The sequence below is a fragment of the Lutzomyia longipalpis genome, chromosome 4, assembly GCF_024334085.1.
Source record: "Lutzomyia longipalpis isolate SR_M1_2022 chromosome 4, ASM2433408v1".
Classification (NCBI taxonomy): domain Eukaryota; kingdom Metazoa; phylum Arthropoda; class Insecta; order Diptera; family Psychodidae; genus Lutzomyia; species Lutzomyia longipalpis.
In genome coordinates this window covers 13,349,829-13,369,561 of record NC_074710.1, presented here as the reverse complement: position 1 = coordinate 13,369,561, position 19,733 = coordinate 13,349,829, and the positions used below count along the sequence as shown (strand labels likewise).

Here is a 19,733-nt window from a genome sequence, read left to right as displayed (position 1 = left end):
AACCAAACCATTACACTAATAGAAAAGGTTTTACAAAATCATTTTAAAATTATATAAAAAGTTTTATAAACTTTTTTATTTTTTTTTTGTATACTAAAACAAGGATGATGGTTTTCAATTCACATGAGGAAACGTAAAGCCTGATCTCATCATATAATCATTAGTTACTTTTCGTAGAAATAATATTGGGCTTTCAACGTGAGGGCATTTTATGGGTAGAAGTCAATCAACTTAATTCTTTTTGAAAACTCTATTAGAATTTTTTTGTCTTATTTTAGCTAAATGAAAAACGACATATTAGATTTTATGGTTAATTTTAAAAGATAATAACTAAAATGGCAAAATTACTAAAATATTTTTTTCAAAAGAATCTTAATTGATATTCTGATTAACGTATTATTTTATTTAATTTGTAATTCTTGTGCTAAAGATGGTAACAACAAGTAAAGGTATGACCATGGACAATGAATGGGTTTCTTAAAAATTAAATTTTCGGTCTGAAGCTCGGTTAAATAGATTTTATTAAAAGCCGACGTTTCGGACTATTTAAGTTCTTCTTCAGGGCCTGGTAAACTCCTCTATGAAATTTTTTCTTCAATACAAAACCTAAAATTAATGGTGGAAATATATTTTTATTTTCTTTAATAAATATTTTTTTAATTGTAAGACTTTCGTTGATCATTAAAAAAATAATATTCTTTAAATGTGTTCAGTTGAATATCAAATTAATTAATTAAATAAATAATTATGACTCTTGAAAGAAAAAAAAAACAGAAAAAAGAAAATTAAAATTTTTCAGCGAAACCTACAAAACTCACGAAACCATTAAAAATTAAATTCTTTAGATTCTTTAACACTGTATTAACTATAAATTTGAGTACTTGATTGGTTGTGAATGGAACTTTAGTCAAGTAATATTTTCTTGGTGGGTTCCTTTCTTTTCCACAAAAACGATGCGAATTATTTTTAATTTTGGGAAATAATCTCAATTCTAAAAGTATTATCTCATCACTGATACCCCAACTATTCACCTGAGAAGATGGAAATGGCCGAAAGGTGAGTCCTTTGAGGAGAAAATTGCGCATAAAATTTTTCCTTCCAAAATGTCAACGTTATCACAATTTTCTTTTTTCTCTGTTTATTGTTTTTTTGTTGTTGTATATGTGTGCTGTTTTCCCCCCACAAAATGAACTATTTTACTCCCAACTAAATTGGTAATTGTGTTTCATTTAATAAATAAAAGAAAATATATAAATGTATTTTAGAAGTGAAGAAAGCTCATCCGGAAGCAGTTGGTGGGGCTCATTTATTGACACAGCCAAATCAAAGGTAAATGTCACCATCTTTGTTCTAACATCTGTGTTCATCATTTACAGAAAAAATCTTTTTTTTTTGTTATTTTGTTACATAAAGAGCGCATCAGTTCTTGAAGCTGTTAAGAAGGATCTGGATGAGCTATCAACAGCTGTTCGTACTGAAGCATCAAATGCTGGAGCTGCAATCGCTGGAACATTGAAGGTAAATGAATTACACCAGCCATCATTGAGTGTTGCTTTCTCACGTTTTCACATACAAATGTGAAAATTCTATTGAATAGACTTGCGGGTTGGTACATAACTTAACTCAAAGAAATTCAAAGAAAAATGTATTTTTCCATTTTTTTGCACTTGTATTACTGGTTGGAATATTATTAGATTAGGAGCTTTATACAATCCTATCCGTAAAAACGCCCGTAGGTTTATTAAGAACCTGATAGTCCTCTGTTAATTCTAAAAAAAAAGAACTAGGATTTCCAGTACTATGAAGTAGCCCAATCATTCAAATATAGAATTTAGATTAAGAATAAGTCAGTTATTTAACGAAATATAAAAGTAAGATTAAAAAAAAATAGCATAAAAATAATTAATCAATTAAATAAATACCAACCTAATAATAAAATAAAATCAATAAAATACCATGATAGATAAATCGCGAAATGTGAAAGGAACTAAAGCATTTCTAATGACCTTTATAAAAAAAAATTTCAGCTGGATGAACCTGACTCAACGGCCAACACTGTTAAGAAAAGCCTTAGCTCCTTTTTAGGTAAATTTTCTCTAAATATTTTTTTTCTTAATTTTTATGTATTAACTAACACAAAATACTTTTTCTTCTTTTCCCTTTACACCAATATAGGGCAAGTGACAGAGGCTCTAATACCCAATATTGAAGATGAAGACACTGAAGCCGTGCTAATCACAAACAATGGCACAATCACACTGACGGGATTCCAGAAGCATTTAGCTGAATTGCAAGGCAAAGATGAGACGTATTTGACAGAGCCGAGTGATGACTTGGCAGAGAAGTACCAACGATGGCTCCAAGTTGTGGAGCAAGATCAATTTACAGAACAGCGATTGGCAAAACATTTAACCGGAAGTCAAATTCTAAATGAAAAATATCTTTCCTTAGTGCCTGACAGTGTTCCACATATGGAATTTTGGAAGCGATACCTCTTCCGGAGAGCCCTCCTTGAGGATGCTCTTGCGAATGCCGAAAAGGCTGAACGACGGTCAAAGCAGGAGCAGAATACAACGGATACCGTATCGCCGGGTGTCACTGTGATCCAGACGGAACAACCCAAAAAATCCACAGATGATAAAATGCCATCAAAAGAAATTGTCACACCTGATGAAAGTGAACCATCCAGCGAGGAACAAGGATCGAGTATTGCTCTCAAGGATGAAATAAAATGGGAAAGTGAGGACTTTGAATGTGATGTGGAACTGTCTGAAGAAGAACAAGCTCGCCTGCTGGCGGAGTATGAGGCTGAAATTCAGGAACGTGAAAAAAGGAAATCTCTGGCAAATGACCCTAAAGGAAAATCTCCGAAGAATGAGAATAAATCAAAAGCTCCCGCATCAAAGGTTACACCGGCTTCAACGAAAGGACAAAAGGCAGCACCACAACAAAAAGCCACCTCCCAAAAGGCAACGACCACACCAAAGGGTGCGGGAAATAAGAAAACTGGTACACCTGAAGGGAAAAAGCAGCAACCGAAAACTGCCACGGATACAACTGCAAAATCCGATGAAAAGCTCAATGTGGAGAAGAACCATTTCCCAAAGGAAGATGCTTCCTCCAATTCAGACGAAAGCTGGGAAAAGGAATTTGATTTGGAGGAGCAGTAGAGACAAATTCTTCCTATAAAATATTGTATTTTTTTATTAGAATAATTTCTTCACGAGATCTTTTTCAAATTGGTTTTTATCCATTTTATTCTTCTCTATTAATCCCCAAAAAATCAATGCAACTGCAAAATCTTCAATATATTATTTCTTTATTGTATCATGTGGCTAAAAGCGATGATGGTTACGGAATGTTGCGATAAAGAAATATAAAAAAAAACAAATTTTTAAAACTTATAGTATCCCTAAAACAAGTATATATAATTGTAACTATGAATGAAAATTTTTATAGAAGTCCTAGGTTTAGAACTAACACCTATGTTATAATTGATCACACTCTAAGTGTGAAATAATAAATTAAATAAAGAAAATAAATCAATTTTGCAATGATTAAGTTGATGACTATTTTTTTTCTTAAAGGAGTTTATTCGCTTTTATATGGGTTGAAAGCTTCATTCAAGAAAACAATAAAAAAACAGCAATAGAAGTTTCCCATTTTGCCGTTCTTATTTTAGCAGTGAAAATGCGGCAAAAACATTACCAAGTAATTGTTTTTTGTTTGTTTCTTTGCAAAGAGTAATGAAACATTTGTGGTGATGTTTCTTCAAAGATTTTTGACTAGGTGTTATTGTTTTTTATGACTTTTTTTCCCACAACATTGTTTTTTATGACTTAAAGATGGTAAAGGAAATAACCACCGTATTATGCTTTTTATGTCCATTTTCTGTATTTCGTCAGTGTCTAAGTTTTTCTAAAATTCACAAAATATTTTTAAGGTTTCGCATGTTTGTTTTCTGTGATTGTTTCTCAATTTTCTTTATTCGATAACACAATATTATCAATATTTTTTTGTTTCGCGAAATTATTTTTTAATTTTTCAAACTCTAAATATTTTTTGTGATTTATCATTTTAAAAGTACCTATCGCTTGTTCATTGGAACGTTTTGGGATCTCTTACATTATCCAAAACAATTCTGTGAAAATCTATGGTTTCTTTATTCTTATATTAAAACAGTTTTTTAAAAAAATAAATTTTTGGAGAATTATCTTTCACTTTAATTTCTTTGCAGTCAAAATAATGTTAGGATAAACAATTTGACCTCCAAATGTGACATGATTGAGAACATAAAGGGGTGTATGAGAAACAAAATTAATTTGTATCACAGGTTGGGGATTCTGGATGGATTGGTCCTATATGTATCAGCAAGTGTGGCGTGTTCCTTTTGCGCACAATCGCAAAAGAATTCTCATGCGTGAAAGCTTTCACAATGAAAGTGGAAAATTCATCCAAAAAGCTCTTCACATCGTCCTAAGGGAGCTTTTCTCAGTCGTGTGTGTGAATTTAGTTTTGCAGCAGCACCTTTTCCTTTTTCCAAATATTTAATTTCTAAATCATCAAGAATATTACGAAGAACTAAAGTTTTGGGGGTTCTTGTGACTAGTTAAAGCAAATAAATTGGACTTTGGTGAATAAATTGGAGAAAATAGCAAAAATTAAAGCACGCACAGTTTCTTTTTTTGGACCATTTTGACCCACTTTTATGTGATTATCGCGAAATTGGATGCTTCTCTTTGAAAAATTATTGGAAAAGAAATTGAGTGGTAAAATTGGATTTTTTCAGAATTTCCTTACTGAGTTGTATTGAAAGCCACAAGAACCCAATAAATTGAAACTCAATTTGCATCGTATACGAGAAAAATGTCTTCTTCACGTAAAATCAATAGTGAGAAGTGAAAATTTTCTTATATTTCAATTGAATTTTCTTTTTGGTGGTGTTTCATCATTTTTAGCCACTTCCGGGGCATCATTATTGATTTTTTTGAAAGTGTTTAAAATTTGTTAAGCATAATTTTATCATCTAATTGTTGCTAGAAAAAAATTAAGTTAAATTAAAGGGAAAAAAAGGAAGTAAAACAGAATTCTTGCACACATTGCTTTCGGTGGTGCTTAGGTTGGTGAAAAATACGTGAAAGTGAGACGTGAAAATTGAGCAAAAATGTTAATAGTTTGAGTAGAACATCTAGAGCACATCTCTGTGTTACATAAGCTCCAGCTTCATATCTCACGGAGGGTGAAAAGGTATTTCGCAAATTTATGGCGAGCACCCCTCCATGTGAAAAAATGTGATAATTGTGTTTTAACGTAAAAAAAATCACGAAAGTCTTCCATTTTCGACTACTTCGCGACAACAACCTCCTCGTGGATAGAAAGAATTTTTAGGCCAAACCCTGTAGGTATTTGCTTGCGCTTGAGAAAATCGTGAGAGCAAAGGCTTTTTTGTCTGGCATTGAAAACGGCAACTAGGCAAAAAAAAATCAATAGAGATGTCGTTCCTTAATCAATTGCGCTCCGTACCACTTCCGCCATTGAAAAATGTCCTTAATGTGGCAATGCAAACGGCACGCCAGCAAGTCCCGGATCCCACAAAGAGAGCTGATTACCATGAACCAGGACAAATGGGACCCCATGGGGGTGCTCCACCACCAATTCCAGCAAGACCGCAAAGTGTTCGCTTTGCCGACAGCGAAGGTAAAGAATTCTTACATTTTAACGTGTAAATTACAAGCAGAACATACAAGAGGGTCTGCAGCTATATGTATAATTTTAGTATGTACATAGGTAGCTGTTGCATTTACTTATTTCCATGCACATTCTTCCTATCGGTATGTTCCACTACACAATTTACTTATTACAGAATTACTCTTAAATCGAAAGTTTAAAAATTCTAAATCTCAGAACAACATTACAAAAATACTTTAAGGGTTCTTAAAGGAAAAATTATAAGTTTTTAAGATTTTATTTTGACCCAAATCTTATTTCTAAGAATAAAATTCTTAATAAAGATAAAAAATATTAAAGTTCTTTAAAAAAATTATACCGATTTTTAAGTTTTTATTTTATCATTTGAATATTAATGTAAAATTAATATTTAAGAAAAAAAGAAAGACAAGATTTAAGGTTTCCTTTAAGGATAAATCAAAGAACCTTTATTAAAAATTTATTTTTAAGAGAAAAAATTTTAAAAAGGAAAAGGTCCTAAAGGATCTTTTAAGAAAAAATTGAACTGCTTTTAAAATGAAAATTTTAAATACATTTACTTTAACTTTAAAAGTATGTATATACAATTTTTCAGACAATAAAAAAACAAACTATTTTAAAGATAAATATGTAGTGCCGTTTTTTTAATGGTTTTTTACTGACAAAAAAATTAATTAAAAAAGAATGCTTCAAAAAAGAAATGAAATAATCTGAAGTTTATTCAGAGAAAATTCAAAATCTTTTCAGAAGATTCCTTTTTGAATTTACAAACCAAAAGATTTTTGATAGGATAAAATGAAAGATTTTATTTTCAAATATTCGTGAAAAAATCAAAGATTCTTTTATAAATTATCCGATACACTAGTTTGTATATGGATCTGAAAAAATTATTATCATTATTATTTTTTAACAAATTTTTCAAGAATGTATTCCATTTCAAATAAAAATCTTTCAATTCTTAAATTGTAAGAAAGTAAAAGATTTTTTAAACCACAATAAAGATCATAAATTAAGTTTTTATTTAACCTGCTGGCCGCCAAGACCTTGGAGCTTCCTTAGAGCGCCAAGGTGGGGTCGTTGAACGACCCCAAGAAGGAAGTCGATTTTCTCATAAACCATACAACCGGGAACTGTCGGGTCACTACTTTTAGACTCCTTATATAGTCCTCTTGCCCCTTGCATCACAAATTCGCCACCCGGAAACACGCAGAAGAAGATATTAGGGAAAAACATTTTTCACTCATTTTTCACACTTTCTTCGTGAGAAATTTGCCACGAAGTTGACCGCAACAGCTATTTTTTTCACTACTTCTCCACATTCCCCTCACTTTCCGCACCGTGATAAATGGCAATATTTCTCGAATATTCTTTATTGTTTTGCACATTTATATGCTTCTAATTATGTTTTATGTTGTTTATGTTACTTATTTGGGATAATTCTGACACTGAGATGGTAAAGTGAGAAAGTAAACACAACCCTTCAACCCCCTTCAACCATATGATTTATGATGTGACTAACTTCATTCTAAGAAATTTTCCGCAGCATGGCCGTTACACCAATTTTTGAATTCCCTTCTTCTACATTTTCCTTAATAACTTTTCTTGTGGTGGACGGATTGAGCTGAAATTTTTACACAACCTCCTCAGATAACCAAAGAACTTATTTCCAAAAGATGGGAATGGTATCTTTTATATTTATTAAGTTATAGCACGAAATATAGGGCTGGGGTCGTTCAACGACCCCGCTTGGCGGCCTAGAGGTTAAAATAAAATTAAGATTTTTTTTTGAATTTGCAGGAGGTGGAGAAACTCATGAATTGAATCCATTTGGTAATCCACGTGATTTCGTCCAGAATGGGGGTGGTGGTGAAGGCGGCGGTGGTGGTGGCTACAACCCATTTACACAGACAGCTGATACATCATTCACCGGAGACTACGAGGGTGGTTATCAGCAAGATGGTGGCTTTGGGCGACAAGGAAGTGTGGGTGGATCATCGGAGAGTTCCTTCGCATGCGAAGGTGAAGGAAGATCTGATGTGAAGATTAATGAATTCCAGGCTGCCTGGAATGTTACAAATGCAATTCAGGGCATGTTTATTGTCTCACTACCCTTTGCCGTCCTCCGTGGTGGCTATTGGGCTATTATAGCAATGATAGGTATTGCACACATTTGCTGCTACACTGGAAAGGTAAGAAATCTCACTTTTTTTCTCAAGTTTTTGTTGAAGATTGACGATGAAGGGATTGATTGATTTTTTTTTTAATTTCAATTTTCAGATCCTCGTGCAATGCCTGTATGAACCGGATCCGCAGACAGGTGAACCTGTACGTGTGCGCGATAGCTATGTTGGGATCGCTAAGGTTTGCTTTGGACCAAAATATGGTGCAAGGGCTGTAAATGTGGCGCAAATAATTGAATTGCTAATGACATGCATTTTGTACGTTGTTGTCTGTGGTGACCTAATGGCCGGGTCATTTCCCGAGGGTGCTCTTGATTCTCGCTCATGGATGATGCTCGTGGGGATTTTCTTGTTGCCACTTGGCTTCCTCAGATCCCTCCATATGGTATCAGTACTTAGTTTTTGGTGCACAATGTCCCATCTTGTGATCAATGCCGTCATCTTAGGCTATTGCCTCCTCGAAATATCCGAATGGGGTTGGAGCAAGGTCAAATGGAGTATTGACATGGAGAATTTTCCTATTTCCCTTGGGGTCATTGTCTTCTCATATACATCGCAGATTTTTTTGCCCACCCTTGAGGGCAATATGATTGATAGGTCAAAATTCAATTGGATGCTCGATTGGTCACATATTGCAGCAGCAGCCTTCAAATCCATCTTTGGCTATATTTGTTTTCTCACATTTCAGAATGATACTCAACAGGTAATCACGAATAATCTCCATTCAGCTGGATTCAAGGGAATGGTGAATTTCTTTCTTGTCCTCAAGGCGATCCTTAGCTACCCATTGCCATACTATGCTGCATGTGAACTACTCGAGCGGAACTTTTTCCGGGGAAAGCCCAAGACACCCTTTCCCACCATTTGGGCCCTCGATGGTGAACTCAAAGTTTGGGGATTGGCATTCCGCGTTGGTGTAGTCATGATTACCATCCTTATGGCAATTTTCATTCCACATTTCCAAATTCTCATGGGTTTCATTGGCAGCTTCACCGGGACCATGTTGAGCTTCATTTGGCCATGCTACTTCCACCTTAAACTCAAGGGTCACCTGATGGACCAACGTGACATCGCATACGATTACTTTATCATCTTCCTTGGTTGCCTCTTTACTGTTATTGGCATTTATGATTCCGGAAATGCCCTCATTGAAGCATTCGAAATTGGTCTACCCTTCTAAAAAAAAATCCTCCACTGGGCGAGAATCTACCTAATCTCACCGAAACCATATCAATTTCGTAAAATACATAAATATTATAAATATAGTACATGTATTTACAACATCCTTATCCATGTCTTCCAACTATAAAATTATACATATTGTTGATTTATTTTTAATTAAAAAACAAATTGAAATTGTTGCTTTAGATTTTATTTTATTGTGTGCTTAACTATATAAAACAAAAATTTAAAAGGTTGTACCAAGATAAAAGCACAAAGGGGTCTTTACAAATTAATACAATCCATTTAAAAAAGAATGATACTTCTTCATTTAATTTCCTCTAAAATCTAAGGAAATAATACTTAAAATGAGACAATAAGAAATGTGCATCTAACTTGGTGCACCCTGTAAAAGTATAATAAAGAGGAGAAAGGAGCTTTTTCTTATATATATTTAGTAAATGTAGAATGATATTAAAAGAGAATAATAAATTAATCAATGATGACAATAAAAGTTACTACATATAGTAAGAAAATAATAAATTACAAAAAAAAATTAAACTGCAAAGTAATCAAAGTCTTCCAAAACCGTGCAAAAATGTTCAATTATATAAAAAAGAATCAAGAATAAAATGAGTTAAACGAAATGAAAATTATATGTAACTATTGTTATAAAAAAAAACAGATTAAAATTAAATAATTGTATAAATAATGATGCTGATTGAATTATTATAAAAAAAGGTTTTCTTCATGTATTAAAGATAAATTGTTAATGAAAGAAATGGATAAAAAGTAGTTAGTAAATATTGTTTATAAACAATAGTAAATATTTCATCATAATATTGACTTTTTATGAGTTTCAAAAAATGCGCAAATGAGATAAACGATGGGCAGTAAAATGTAAAATTTATTAAATCAAATAGTTAAAATCGTTCACTTGTTGTTATATTTGACATCCAATATAATAAAGAAATCTACGTTCTAAGCTTGAGTTTTGTATTTATTTAAGTGAAATTATTAATATAACTTTTCGTGATATTTGAGAAAAAGTAAAATTGAGATTGAGGCAAAAGTAAAGTCTTCCAAATGTAGAAATTAAAAATTGATTCACATGAAATGTAACAGAAACAAACAAAAAATTACATAATAAATGTAAAAAATGGTAATTTTTAAATTGTATTTCATACGCTCTAATGCAATGTGAAATACTATTTTGAAAGGACAATACTACAAGTAATATTAAACATATATAAATGAATGTCTAAAAGGATATAAATAAAATTATAGAAGTGCCAAAAATTGTTTTCTTTTTTAAATCTCTAACCCATTTGTGTCCAATAGATCATACGCCGATCTAAACGTTAAACGTTTATGCTTCATCTAATTTAAATCAATTATATATATTTTTTTAAGTTGAAAGAAACAAAGATGTCGTTTTGACTATTAACCTCTAGGAGTATATATAATTTGACCATAAAGACAATGATTTATAGAGGCGATTCTAATAAAAATTTTAGGATATTGTTCTGATTGGCTGTGTGAAAATCGTTGAAAATTTGATGAAATCCGTTAAAATTATGAGAAAAAGCTGGAATTCGTTTTCCCTCCATTCGCGCTTTTAAAAATAAAACTGTTCTCAAAACTCTCGTATGAACCATATTTACGTCAAAGACCGGATCAATTTGACACTGGAAAATCTTTCTTCCATTTCTGGCCATTCCAATTGTGATTTTTGACGTTCTATTTTGTGTGTTATGCGGAAAAAGTGAATGCAAAATTGTGAAAATTCACCCACAAATTCAAGGGATTAACATCCAATTTTACCTTTATTCAAATCTATAATATTCGGTGAGTAAACTTACAATTAAATCATAGCCATATATTCCATAATTTAACGTTAGGAAGCATGTGAAATATCCTCATAGGTAGTGGAATTATTGGAAGTGGTTGAAAAAAAGTCTTCAATGAAAAATGTTTTTTACTTTTAATATTTGTCAAGAAAACACAAATATGTATGAGGTGTGAATACTTGCATTACGTAAATTTCAATAAAATGATTGCGGTGTTTCTGTAAATAAAAGTCTGCCTATAAATAAATTGGCGGCACATTGGTGGAAACGTCATCGCCCACGCAAAAACTCAATCTTAGTTGGTGCTAAACACCTCCCTAAAATGAAAACAAGGAACCCTTTTGGACCTTTTTCTTGGTAACTAAAGGGTTAATTTTTTTTAACTATTATGAATGTACATAGATAATTTTGAGCTCTTTTATGCAAAAATTGATTTTAATTTATGGCTAGATTCCGACTATTATTGCATAATCTATGCTCTTTTTACTGTTATGTCAAAGAGGGATGAGAAAATGCGTACGCCGCCTGTTCAAAAAGGAAATGACTTTCTCTAGCAGTTTCCGCTTTTTCACGATGAGCACTTGGCACAGAAGTTTTGGGCGCGACTCTAGTATCTATTCTTTACATAGGATTGCCTGCCAATTTTTTAGTCCTTCCCCAAACCACTAAATGCTCACGGCTAGAAAAGTTCTAAACGTTTTGTTTAGAAAAAGCACAACCCAAATAATTTATTTCTTTTTTGTTAAATTAACTCTTTTTCCAGCAAAAGATTAGAACAAAGTTTCTTATACTTACAAAGGAAGGCGAATCTGTTAAAAATCTTTTATTTTCTTTCTTACAAACTTAAAAGTTACTGTAAGATATAAATTGATGTTGTTAAATCGTTCTGAGACAAACAACTGTTAAAGAAAACATTCAGAAAAATAATTTTTATTGAAAAACAAAATTAAAGAAAAAAAAACAAACTGTCAAAGTTTAAAAAGATTTTTTGATAGAAATGAAAAGATTTTAAACAGAATCGATTCCATAGTTTATGAACATTTTTTTTTTCTCAAAGTTATTCCTTTTTTGAAGAAGACAATTCATTTTGTTAAAACTGGAATATACTATCTTTTATCAAACAGAAAATCATGCTTCCAATAAACAAGCATATGTGTCCCTTATCAAGACAATTATTTCAAAACTCTTTATCGTATTGTCAAGTAAAAGTTATGTAGAACAATTTGTTCATTCCCATGATTTTATATCATCATTGATTAAAATAAATTTTAATCTTTAACAAGTCAGTTGGTTGATTTTTTTTCATTTTATGCTGTAAGTTTAAAGGAGTTTATTCATTTTTATAAGAGAATATACGCAAGTTCCGATTATTTTTTTTAAATTTTCTCATTGAAAATCGGGTAAACTCATTTCTTAATTTTTTCATAAGAAGTTGAAGTCATAAAATATAATTTTTTGATATTACTTTGAAGCTAATTCATGAATAAAACATTTAGTACTTGATGGTATGTGCGGTTTATTCCTTTATGTTGCTCTTAATGGACCAAACTACATAATGGCTATATTTGAATTGAAGTTAAATGATGATTCATGGTGAATTGTTGCAAAATATTAGCAAATTGTTCTGTTTCACTTGCAGCTTACCCATAAAGGTCTTATATTAAAATTGTTGCAGTGATCTAAAAATTTACTCCATAAAATTAGGAATGAATTGCAGCCAGGCAAGACTTTGTAAGGAGTTGAGTATACCTCAATAAAGTACTTTTGAATAATCATAAGTCTGCACAGTGAGTTTTTCTCTTTGGTAAATTACATACACACCGCCTTTACCATTGCACAATAAGAAAGCACCAGTAGCGCATTCCAATATACCGTGAACAATAAAGCACGGAAGGAATCTTTTAAGAAATTCTAATCAGTTCCAGAAATTCTATCAGACAAATAAATACATGTGCTGACGTTATGCTATGTATTAAGCTATTGAAAGAAGTGAAATTGTTATGCCACCTCAAAGCATTTTCTAAATTGCCGTGGGAACTCCACTTGTGGCTTTGCATTTTAATAATAAATAATCTAGACGAAGATACTAAACAAAAAAAAGAAAGAAATTAACTTCGAAAGAAGGAAGTCATAGGATAAAATACATAATTATTTTTATTATATTATATATTTATCTTTATCAGATACTCCATTGTTCACAAAATAGTAGGTATATATTGAATAATTACATTTAAAATTCTCTAGAGAAGGTATATTACATACTTTGCTTCACAACACATGTCTGCGATTTATTCATGAACCTGCATTATCTAGTATGAGAACAAGTGTGTATACGGAAGTTCAGCGACCGAATAATGTGACAAAGGAAATTATTTTTTATTATAAATTTAAATAAATACACATTAGAGAATTTATTCGTCATAATATTAGTGTAGGTCATGATACTTTCAACACTCTCAAATGACTAATTTTATCAATTTTATGTCTTGTTTATGCTACTTATTTTGTACAAATAAAAGATAGATTAACCCTGTAAACGTAGAATATATTACATAGGTATGTATGCGCAAGCTTTATGATGGATTTAACCCTTTTTGCAACCATGATTCATTCATTGTTTTGAAACTTAATTAATTTAATAACATTCTACGAAAATTTAACGTATTTATTATTTGGAAAACCATTTTATAAATTAATAAAAGAAAACGGAAAAATATTGACGCGAAAGGGTTAAATATGAATAAATCTTGAACAAGTCTCATGACAAATCATTGGCATGAAAAAGTCAATCATAACGCGTCCAGTTATAAGAGTTGGTGTCCCACAACGTGTAAAAGTTTGTTTATGCGTTGTAATACTATTTGTGAGCAGTATTAGTAGGCAAAGTTGAGTTTTTTTTGTGAAATTCAGCAATTTTATGCATAAAAATGGTCATATCTCTGGTTCTATAACACCTAGAGAAATTTCTTGAGTAGTTATGGAAAGGTCTTGAAATAAGCTATAATCTAGGATATATTATGATACTTTTCAAGGTCACCTCCAGAACACAAAATGGCAAATTTTTGTTTTACTAAAACAGTTTTTCGCATTTTTCGTTCTCAAGAAATGGTTCTAGATGTTTCTAATGTTCTAGAAAGTTGGAGAAAATTGCAAAACCTTTAATTTGATACCGAGTTGAGCAAAATCGGACAAGCGGTTCAAGAGATATGGCTCTTAGAACTTTTCAAATTCAAGAATTTTTCAAATGGCGATATCTTCTAAACGGCGACATAGATTTTCTTCATTTTCGGACTGGTGATAGATATTGAGTCAGGTCACAACATATCAAAATTTAAAGGAAATCTATAACAGATGTTCGAAGATATTACCCCTTAAAGTTAGGCAATTTTTGTTTTTGATTTTAGCGCCTCTTGCGGTCATTTTTGAAACTTGAAATGTTTCAGACAGTTGTAGGGCTTCTTGAAACCTTTCATTTGATACCAAGATGATCAAAATCGGTTAAGCCGTTTTCGAGTTATATTGAAAAAACACTTTTTGCTTTAGGCCGCCATATTTGCTAAACCGCTTGATCGATTTTCATGTATGAATTATTGTTGAAAACGTCTCACGGAGCTCTACAACATGCTAAAATTTTAGACCTCTAGCTATAAGGGAAGTGGATGACGGTATTTCAAAATGGCGGATGGCGGCCATCTTGGATTTTGAAAATGCGAAAAAATGAAATTTTACACCCACATTTCTATAGAAAACTTCAAACCCGAAGTCTCTATCTGTCACCGTTCTCGAGCTATAAGGCAAAGTTTGGCGCACCGGCAGGCCGGCCGGCCGGATCAAAAATTTTCCACCACTATTTTCGTAATGTGGGATGTCTAAAACGTGCTCATACCAAGTTTGAGCCCGATCTGAGGTGGTCGGTTTTTCCGACGATTACAATACTTGGTGTTGGCCACGAAGTGGAACACCAACTAATAAAAGAAAGAATAGTAAAAATATCTCTTAAGAATAATATTTTTCTATGTCCTTTGGTCATTTAACAAGCTCACATAAGTGTTAAGCATAAATAAACGGCTTATCGCATTATTACTGACCATAATTATGTTGCATTACAACTTGAAACAGTGAACACGGATTGCGCTTTTCAACCACCTTTTGTACAGAGAGATCTTTTCAATTTAATTTGGATTCAATATAAAACAACCAACCGCATGCGATTTAACCATCGTATAAATGGAAGTTACTAAATAACATACCAATTATCCTATCATGTTTCAAGATTGTTGTATACAGAAACACCATTTAATGGTGATATTTCTGAACTTGAGAGATACTTCGCACACACTGCTCATCAATTTTCTCCCTTTAAGAGATTCATCGAATATGTAGTTACTAGAAAATTACATGATTACACGATAGTTTTCACGATAAGATGTATCTATACGTAGGAGAAAATTTGAGACAAGTTTAAAAATAAATTGTGCATTTTCATGAACACGACTAAAATAATAAACTTTACAATGCCTATAAAATAAGTCTTTACTATCGGTGTTAAGATGTGGAGTATAGTCAATTAAAATCGTCTGTAATAACATATAATTCTTGTTAAATGCGTGGGAGGTTAACTAAAAATTGTTCGGGGAAGGTAATACGGGTAATTCCACTTTATGTCTTATCTATACTTGATACTAAACATGGTAAAAATCATATTCTAAATATGTGGTTCAATCCCATTACTCTTAGACTATTTTTCTAAGAAATTTTACAGACCTTAAATCCAGATTATAGGGATTTAATGATTTAATTTTTTTTCGCAATAGAGAAAATTCTCAATAACATTAGAGAAAGGAATTCCAATATTCAATTGAATTTATAGTAAAAAAAATTATAGTTAAGGTAAACGGGGTAAACGCTGTGAGCTGAAAATATGTTTGCTTTTGTCCTGTGGAATATCATTGTTTTCAAAGGATATATCGTCCTCTATCACAATGAAAATTTTTTCCATTGTCTACACTAATAAATATCTGCGAGTCGTTCTAATAACTTCAAATGTGAAAATATTGGATCAAAATACCATCTACTATTTTCATAGAAAGGTATTTTCTAATAATTTCTCCTACACCTTCCACCCTTTTTGAAATTAATTTGAGATGGAAATAATTAAAATTGGATATCAAAACTATCTAAACTTCTTAAGTCAATAAATGTGAAAAAGCACGTATGTTACGATTTATTTCAACAATCTTAAGCCTAATTTATTATTATTGCTTTAAGCCTTTAAAGTTTTCTCAATGATTATGTATACCTATACTTGTATATTGCGAGTAAAACATTACGATAAAATATAATTCGGCATGTAACTGAAGGAGCTTTTGAATTACATATAAATAAACACATATGTATGCCGGGAAAGCATTGTATTGTATGTATATGTTGTCATTTTATAAATTGCACATTTTATGTGATAGGTATACATAGAAGAGAGCAAGAGCCCCTTCATGAAGCCAAAGCTTTTAGTACATTATGTATTATGTATACATAAAAGTGTATGGAACGAAGATAACGACGACGAGTGAATGAGATGGCGACACAAAGCCAAAAGAGAATTCTCCCGAGTGCCCCGCGCGTGAAGTTTCAATTGTCGAGGAGAACAGTCTCACTCGAGCGTTTGCTCAAAATGCATCGTATGTGGAGTCAGTGAAATTTTATATAGATAGATAGCATTAGTTATATATGAGTGAAGTTGTATTTTAAAACCGGCTTATTATAAATTATCTATTTTGTGCTCGTATAAGTTAATTTGATGACTAATACCCGGCATTTTAGTACGTGCAACAGACTGGAAACTATTTTTCCAAAAGGATCCCTTTAATGTTTGTTTCAAAGAGAAAAGAAGTGTCTATTTTGGGAAAATAAGTGATTGATTAGAGTTTTTTGTGAATTTCTTTTTATATGTGTTTTATGTATACTTCCAAAATGCACCAAAGTGTAAAAAAGATCTTGAATTACAAAATATATATTTACGGTCTATTTGATTATTGTGCACACGGATTGTAATTCGAGTGAAAATGTATTTAGATGAGATTTAGCGAATTTTGATGCACAAAAATGTATAAATTAATGAAAAGTGCGATGATTTAAAAAAATTAATCAAAGGCGAACTTGCAATGTTTAATTAATTACTCACACAGCAAAAGACTGAATAATTGATAGAAAATGCAATTTTAGTAAATTTTTCTTTTTAAAACCAACAATTAAGGAACAAATAAAACTGAAATATCAACCCCTTTAGTAAATTCCTTCAGCCATATGGCTTTAAAAAAATTATATTTTCATAATTACTTAATTTCGTGTATATGCTAATATACAACTTCCGTGCTTTATTCCCATAATTGTCACTTCATTGTAAATTCAATTGCATGCCTCTGTGTATGATCCTTAATTTTCCCCTTCGTTTCTGTCACACATTTGCTTGCTCTTTCAACGTCTCATCAATGTATTTGGTCACTGAGGATGGTAATAGGAGCTTTAATTAAAATTTCTGTTGAATACCATTCATGCGTAGAGCGTCATACTTTCATTTATGAGGGAGTAAAAAGAAAGCAAAACCCACATATGAGTTGCAAGTAAAAGAATGCTGAAATAATCTAACAACAATTTACTTCTATTCATTGCAATTGCTATTTTATTCTGATTATTGAATATTTCATTGAATGTTTTGTGTTCATTATAATGGAAAAATAATTAATGTTTTGGACAATAGATGATGAAGAGTGGGGAAGTCAAATAAAAGAGAAAAAAAAGACAGCAACTCTCAATATGTTGAAAATATATAAAAAAGAAAAAATATCAATTGAGGATTTAATCAATTTTTCTGTAAAAGATTTCCCTTTTATAAAATGAATATTTCTTCTTATAATTTTTATAAAATATAATAGGGGAGAGTAGGAGTCATATGGTAATGTATAAGATTATTGAATCACAACAGAATAATATTTTTAGTTAAAAAATAATTATTTTATCTATTATAATAAAAATCAATCCCACACAAAATATTAAATTTGTCCTTTGAGAGAATTTAATGTAATTTCCGTATATTTTTGTGTAAGAGAATCACATGAAAACTTTTATCTCTAAATGCGTCCTTATGTTAGTTTTCTTGTCGCTCCTACATTTCTCTGACTGAATTGTTATTTTTATTATTTTATCAAAATATTTAAGAACACTCAATTATTTTTGAAGGGGTTTTTTCAGTTGATTAGATTAGGAATAAATTTATAAGTTTGAATCATTTTTAATGGATTAACAAAATAAGTTTTCCCAAAATTTTTTAAATTTCTATCCTATTGTTTATAATATAGTTTAATTTTTACCCTTGTCTTGTCTACATAAAAATTATCTATAAACATTCAGTTTGTTTTATTTATAGCAGTTGCGTATGCTGAAAAAAAATCACTTAATATAAGATGAAACAACTGGATGTTAGTACATAGGGGACACATTTTCTCCATGATGCCATCTTACACCCATTTCAATTATTTCTTTTTACTCATAAACAGAGAAAGAGAAACTTATACTCGCGCCATGTGGAATTCCTTCGGGTGGGGTGAAATTTATGTGGGACTGTTTTCCAAAAATATGTTCCATAACAGAAGGAGGAAGAGAAGAAAAAAGAAGTAGCTCAATAACAATGTTTTGGGAGACAAAAATACAAGGAGGGGGTTTTTTGGTGTGTGAAGGTGATGAAATTTATAGACTTTGCGTCATTTGAAAATTTTCTTACTCTCGGAAATTCTCATGATGATGCGAATGACATAAAGACTTCAAAAATATTACTTTTTTTCATTTTGTATGCGTAATTGCACTAATAGATGCGCTAAGATGCATTAAAAATTATCTTATACGCAAAAGATAAATTTAATTTAAAAATTATTAAGAGAAGACTTTTCTTGTTCTTTTAACAAGCTAAAGAAAGAACATTTATTGCACTAAAAGGAATAATTCTGCATTAATCAAGAACAAAGTCGTCTCATGTGTTGGAAAATGTATTAAGGAATGTATAACATCCATCTGGGATGAATATCTCGCAGAGCACATATTATGCAAAAAATGTGTACAAGATGCGTAATATAAAGTCTTGAAATAATGCGAAATATTCTCGTGAGTTCAATGAATTTGCATGGACTACAATTTCACATCTTTCGACGTATAATACCTATTTGTCGCAATAGATAAGGGTGATATTGGTAAATAAAATTGCAGTTCATTGACATTTAATCGAACAATGAAGTTTTATTAGTATTTAATTGAAAGTCAGCATAAAAATATTGATTTTTTTCTTTTTCTTTTCATAATGCATTAGTCATTTTGGTCTTGCAGTGTACATAAAATTGATTATTTTTGTCATATGCGTTTGTGGCGAAATGAATTTTAAAATGTTGTTGATAAAAGAAGAAAGCATGTGGTTTGTGTGGTGCTATAAGGCGATGAAAAACAAGTTGTTGGTATTTACGAAGGAGGACTTGTGCCACAGGAAATCAATGTAGATTCTAACTTCCTCTCCCTCTTTCTCTTCTACTTTATGTACCTACCTACAAAAAAAAACTCAAGAAAAACTTACAGTGTGCAATAGTTAAAGAATGATAAAGCAATAAATTTATTCAAAGCGCAGTGTTTACAATATTCATTATTTAAAATTTATGACATCTTTTTGTGAATGTTTTTCATCACACTTATATATCGTGTCTTCATTCTTGTATGAAAAAAGGCGAAGAGCAAAAAAAATGTGAAGAGGAAAAATGAAATTCAGCTAAAGCTTCTATATATATTTCATTCATTAGCT

The 19,733-nt window shown here is 31.3% G+C and overlaps 3 protein-coding genes across 9 annotated transcripts in view; all 3 read left to right on the top strand.

Moving 5' to 3' along the window:
• The first annotated feature begins 865 nt into the window (after positions 1 to 865).
• LOC129796493 (BSD domain-containing protein 1-A-like) lies at positions 866 to 3,561 on the top strand. The gene is made up of 5 exons (XM_055838482.1): positions 866 to 1,056; positions 1,266 to 1,329; positions 1,414 to 1,518; positions 2,028 to 2,085; positions 2,176 to 3,561. The coding sequence occupies exons 1-5, from the start codon at positions 1,040 to 1,042 to the stop codon at positions 3,168 to 3,170; spliced, it is 1,239 nt and encodes a 412-aa protein (XP_055694457.1). The 5' UTR covers positions 866 to 1,039; the 3' UTR covers positions 3,171 to 3,561.
• An 882-nt stretch (positions 3,562 to 4,443) lies between these two features.
• LOC129796483 (vesicular inhibitory amino acid transporter) lies at positions 4,444 to 10,348 on the top strand. 7 transcript variants are annotated; one of them, XM_055838463.1, is made up of 4 exons: positions 4,471 to 4,499; positions 4,959 to 5,697; positions 7,504 to 7,895; positions 7,984 to 10,348. In XM_055838463.1, the coding sequence occupies exons 2-4, from the start codon at positions 5,493 to 5,495 to the stop codon at positions 9,064 to 9,066; spliced, it is 1,680 nt and encodes a 559-aa protein (XP_055694438.1). In that variant the 5' UTR covers positions 4,471 to 4,499; positions 4,959 to 5,492; the 3' UTR covers positions 9,067 to 10,348. The 7 variants fall into 7 exon arrangements, with proteins under 7 accessions (XP_055694436.1, XP_055694438.1, XP_055694437.1 ...); XM_055838462.1 differs by having other exon boundaries at positions 4,474 to 4,633; XM_055838460.1 differs by having other exon boundaries at positions 4,491 to 4,891; positions 5,120 to 5,697.
• A 422-nt stretch (positions 10,349 to 10,770) lies between these two features.
• LOC129796468 (focal adhesion kinase 1) overlaps positions 10,771 to 19,733 on the top strand; it is a 35,488-nt gene continuing 26,525 nt past the window's right edge. The window contains exon 1 of the mRNA XM_055838425.1: positions 10,771 to 10,895. The gene's annotated coding sequence lies outside the window, so the exon portion shown is untranslated. The remainder of the gene's footprint in view (positions 10,896 to 19,733) is intronic.